The 5,504-nt window shown below is 43.4% G+C and overlaps 1 protein-coding gene across 3 annotated transcripts in view; it reads right to left on the bottom strand.

Moving 5' to 3' along the window:
* The window catches only part of LOC118326046 (coronin-1C-A), a 31,927-nt gene that overhangs the window by 22,006 nt on the left and 4,417 nt on the right, over window positions 1-5,504 (bottom strand). The window contains exon 2 of one of the 3 annotated variants that reach the window (XM_035658938.1): window positions 4,204-4,266. The exons of the other annotated variants lie outside the window; for them this stretch is intronic. Within the exon in view, the coding sequence (XP_035514831.1) occupies window positions 4,204-4,219 (16 nt within the window). The 5' untranslated portion in view covers window positions 4,220-4,266. The remainder of the gene's footprint in view (window positions 1-4,203; window positions 4,267-5,504) is intronic. 3 annotated transcript variants of the gene reach the window in all.

The raw sequence follows: 5,504 nt of genomic DNA, 5'->3' as shown, positions 1-5,504 counted from the left end.
TATATATATATATATATCTTAATTTGAATTATAGTTGAGTGTTTGACAAGCTAATTGTTGTCCACTGCAAGAGGTCAATTAGAGCTAGTCCCTACTGGTTGTCTAATGGAGCCATATGCTCTCTTGGCTGGAGTGAGTGCTCTCTCCTAATCAGTGAACAAAAGGGGGAGCAATAACTGACTCATGAGGCCATTGCCAGTTCATCAGTTATATAGTGGGCGGAAGAAAGAAAGGTAATCTGTTATGATCATTTCTCCTCTCAGGTATGTTGGTAGCTACACTGAATTTGGGCCAATATGTGGAAATGTGCTTCTGACAAAGCTCCTTGAACTATAATTTATAGTTACATAACTCTATGAGATAGACTAAGGATGTGGCAGCTGGCCAGTATACATAATGAATATGGTGACTGGATAGTCGGTGTCCTCGCCTGCCCATCATTAACGCTGACCTCTGGGTATCCAAGAGCGGGGTTGAGTACCTTACAATTCCTCTCCCTGCCAGTGTGCCTCACTGTAAATGTCTAATGACTGCTCCGTGAGGCGTCCTGCTCTACATGCTGGGTATTCTGCTTCGTCTTGTCTGCAACAGGTGGGGGCGACAGTAAACTAAACCTCCAGCAACAAGAGAGAAAGTTGTGTTCAAGGTAAAAAAAATAAATAAAGGAAAAAGAAAAGTAGAGCAAAAAAAAAAAATCCCTTTATGCCACTGGCAATTGCATGGGTGTTTGGTTGGCTGCAATCGGTCTCCAAGACATGTTTAGTAACACAGAAATGCTGCTTAGCAACATCAGGGAAATACCAACCCGGGAAAGAAACACAATACAATAGTAAAAATGCAAACTAATGTCTTAAAAGGTTACATATAATCTCAAAACGCAAACAACTGTTAAACTTAGTTATATCTCCACGTTTGGAATTACTCCCCGCCTTGCAAAAACCAGACAAAATTTAATTAGCTCAGGTTTCTCTACAAGATTTGAGTCTGGAAAACATTGACAATGGACTGTGCTGAGCAGCTGGAAGCCAGACCAATCAGCAAACTATGGGAAGAGGTTTGGATGACGATTAGAACAAGCAGAGATTTCACTGGGCACTCGTGCTATGCTTCTCAACTACTGAAGCTTGAGAGGAATTACTTAGGGGTTGTAAATATAAAATGAAGCATGACTGCCTGGCCTATTAGTACAGACTATTTAGGTGAAGCTTGTCTTTTTCCAAACAGCCACCGTGTCTTTCCACAGTGGCAAAAGGGCAACCAATCAAGACATGTTGAGTACAGTTTCATAATGATGTTTCAACACTGATCCAACCATCTTCAGGCTCATTTCTGTGGATGACACACCCACGTAAATGCTATTAAGCCTTTCCCATTCTTAATACAGAACGAGCAGAGAAACTCTCATGCTGCTCTTGGCTCTCTTAATTTGCAGCTGAATAGTACATTATAGGATGTGTTGATTTATCACCACAATAGTGTGACTACCCTAGACAAAACAATCACTGCATTCTTGGGGTTAGTCTGGGCCTGCACAAAGCTCCTCAGTCACACGATCCTTTAGCTCGACAAACAGCAGGAAATGTTTGATTTCACGTGTTTCTGTTGTAACAACCAACCACTCTGAAGACCACAAATCAGGGCTACGATATCCAAATATGACCTATGATATAGTCATAGGGGGGGAAAAACTCCTAAATGCAACATTTACCTGCACAATAAGCTGTTAGCATAGGCAAAATGTCAGCAAGTCCAGTAATGTGTTATGTTGAATTAAGTGCTTGTAGTCAAGGTTGGAGAAATCAGGGAAGCACACGTTGTGACTGATAACTTTAGACCCAATCAGGAAGCTAACGTGTGGGTCATTGCTTCATACTTCTCTGTTTTAGAGGTTAAAAAATGCCAGAGTATTGGCAGCCTAGGTGTAAACGGAGCAAAAGTTATGAAAATGAAAACGTATTAGTGTGCAGTGTTTCCCCACACAGTCTTTACCTGGGCGAGCAGCCCAAGTATATTTGTTCACCCATTTTAGACTCACGCGACTGATCGGCTGTTGTTACAACAGAATCGGCAGTGAGGCGCTGAGCCCAGGGCCGGTATTTGACAACTTTGACGAAAGCAGGCTGGACAGGGAGACAGTAACCTGAAGAGGCGGGGCAAGCCGTGATGTGTGCAGTAAGAGACAAAGACGGAGGTGTAGGTGTGTGTGTGTGTATGTGTAGAAGGAAAAAGGAAAAAGCAAGGTGAGAGTAGCTCAGGAGCAGACAGTAAAAAAAGGTGGAGAATTAAGTAGAATTAAAATAAGGAAGAGAGAAACAACCAACTAGAAATAGGGAAATATGTTCTTTCGAATGCTGCCAAATAAAACGCACAAATGTTTGTTTTCTGCCAAATAAAGGCTGTGGATCCTACCCCTGGTCTAACTCTGAGAATGGAGATATGGTGACGAGTGGAAGCGCACACAGCTCCAAAACTATAAACAGTGTATCAGGTGTGGTAATAAGGGACAAAACAAACAGGATCCTGGCACTCACAGATAAATACATTTTGTTTAACGAGGGCAAGAAGATATTTATCTGTGAGTGTCAGGATCCAGTTTGTTTTAACCATGAGGATACTAATTAACCTGCATTATGGGACAGGCCTCTCCTCAAAATACATGTAAGCCATTTTCATTCCTATCTGGAGCCCATAAACAAATCATTGTTTGTCTTCTTCCAGAGAATACCTTTTATCTTTTGTAATACCATCACTGTGAAAAAACAAACTGGGATTTTAGGTCATAATGCCCAACCCCACTGCGCTGTCACACTCCACGCCACCCACTACCACCAGTAAATTCTCAGCCTGTGGGAAACACCGACAATCCTTCGCAGTTATCACCATTTCTTACTCACTGGATGCTCACTGTGGTTAGATTTCCACTGATACATGTGGAAAAACATAAGGGTTCATTTTTCCAGGGCAATCATTTATTTTAACAAAAGTGGGGAATTTCCCCTATGTTGATTATTACATTTATGTCAGGAGCAATGCACCTGAACTTATACAAATTACTGTGGTGTAAGGACTCAAATCAGACACTGAAATGCTGATAAGCTCAGGTTGAACACAAACCTCCAGACCTCGGAGCTACACGACAGGGCTTGTGTTGAGCCTCCCAGACTGAACTACCTCTAAAAGTTTAAAAAACAAATGTCGACCCCTTCACTGAAAAAGGCAGCTCCTAACCCCGCCACGGGCAAACGCCAAACCAAAAACTCTCTAATCCAGCAGGACTGTTACGTAAGAACATCATCCCTCACCTGCACCTGCTGAGATGAGCCTGTGTGAGTGTAAGCCTACAAAGAGACCAGGGACAGTGCAAGATGAAGGTGAAAGCTTGTGTGGCCTGCTTAATGTGGTTGGGCTCTAATTTCTTAATGTAGATGAAGTAGCTGGCAGTAGTAATGCCGTACCGAAATGTTCTCAAAACGTGTGATGTATGATGGACCCACAGACAAGCTGTCCTCACACCAACACGGACTTTGATTTTAGTGAACCAAAGTGGCAGCTGGACCAAGCTGAGGGAGTCTGACAGCGCCTTGTGTTCAGTGATGATCACCTCAAATCAAAGCACTGAAATCTGAATCTACGTGATTATATTTAACCATTGGATATATTAATTTGAAACCTGGTGCCATTACACTATCCTAAAGATACTTGGGCAGTTGAAGGCTGCTAAGGAATCAGAAGGGCACGGTTATTCTGCTTAAGTCTAGCGAAGGCCTTATCCAAACGGCCAACTTCCTGTGAGACTGTGTGGTGTGTGATGTGGTTACCACGGAAAGAGCAGCGACTAATGCTGAACACAAAGGAAATATCTGTGAAGAACAAGCAACTAAAACAGCACACAGTCCGAATGAATAACTTTAAATTAAAACTGAATGAAAAAACATTTGTATCTGTCAAAATGCCCAAAAAAATTAATAAAAAAAACAAAGACCTCCAAATAACTGCAGGGGGGCTATATTAAGGAAGGAACACTGAACCCTTTAAATCAATTATTTAATATTCAGCCCCACCCTCTTTCCAAATCATTAACATCATCATCATGGCTGACATTTGCACGTAACACTGTCAGCGGGGGGCTGTGCAGAGGCAGTAAGAGGTTGGCACCAGTCGGAGAGCCTCAGACATACGCCAGAGAGAGAGAGAGAGACACACCTTGGGGGGATGCCATGCTACTCTGTGACACTCTCCTGAGATCTGCAGCTCACTGATCCAGCCCTAATTCAAGCACACACAAAAAAAAAAGACCTTCAGTATCTGTTGGGCACATCAGATGAAAGCAGAGCTATGTACCTTATTATTGGGCCAGCAGAGTTGACCCTAATGTGCAGAGACAGAAGGAGGACCCCACAGCCCGAGGAAATGACCAACAGGAAACAGGACCAGTGTGACAGTTTTTAAGCATTCCTCAGTGCCATTTAAATCTGACAATAGCGTTAAGGAAATGTTGGTTTTATGGAGAATGGGGTGGTAATTCTACCTACAGACCACCAGTCACACACTGTGTGGTTGTGCTTCTCTTTGCAATATCACTATCACTCACTGGATTATCAATAGACACTTCTGAAAGACAATGTAAAGTACGAATTCGGGCCTTTCACATTCACCGTGCAGACTGCTGCCTCCTCTTAAACCAAGGGGAAATTGTTTTGCTCTGACATAAGACTGCAAAACGGCTACAGAGGAAACAAAACAAAAAAAAGAAAGCTTAATGAGGGCTCATGTTTGATGTCCGTGCCAGAATGTCATTCCTATAACATTCCTTATTACTGATTCTGTCCCATCCCAGATTAATATCAGTAACTACCAGCAACTATCAACTGCAGGTGACCAAAATCTAAATCTCTCCTCTTGCTGCTGTGCTACGACTCATCAGACGTCCCCCCCCACCCACCCCCGGGACATCTACCCCTTCTGGCAGGCCACTGTACATTTTGGAGCATGTGCATTAGAGCATGTACCAGATGGTGCGGCGCGTCTCCGTTCGGCGACAGGAGACGCCTCTAACGCTGTCTCTCCGCCACCAGTCCGTCATGGCTTCCAGACATCCCAATAAAAACATGGGAGCCACCCCCATTCTGTCAACAGCTATTTTGATACTCCAACCTGGCCATGTGGCGGGGCCGGCACAGAGAGAACTATTATTGCAATTATTACGCCCACCCTGAAAATACAAGACACGGCGCCAGGAAAAAGAAATGTTGTGTGCCCAGAGATGTCAGAAGACAAGTTTCAGTTCCCAGGAGAAACGTCTGGAGGGGATGAGATTTACTAAACCGCTTACCTACAGCCTTAGGCAATAGATCACCTGCTACAAGCAGATAGCCATGCTAGCCCAGGATTAAAACTCACTGCCTATTACGGCCTCCTCTGAAAGCCAACACAATGGCTAACTCCAAACACAGCAAGCAAACAATAAAAACTAATCCAATCCAATAAGAATAACATCCAGACGG

Source organism: Morone saxatilis, unplaced genomic scaffold (genome assembly GCF_004916995.1).
Source record: "Morone saxatilis isolate NCDOM2014 unplaced genomic scaffold, NCSU_SB_2.0 Contig16, whole genome shotgun sequence".
Taxonomy (NCBI): Eukaryota; Metazoa; Chordata; class Actinopteri; family Moronidae; genus Morone; species Morone saxatilis.
This window is presented reverse-complemented; position numbering and strand designations above follow the sequence as displayed.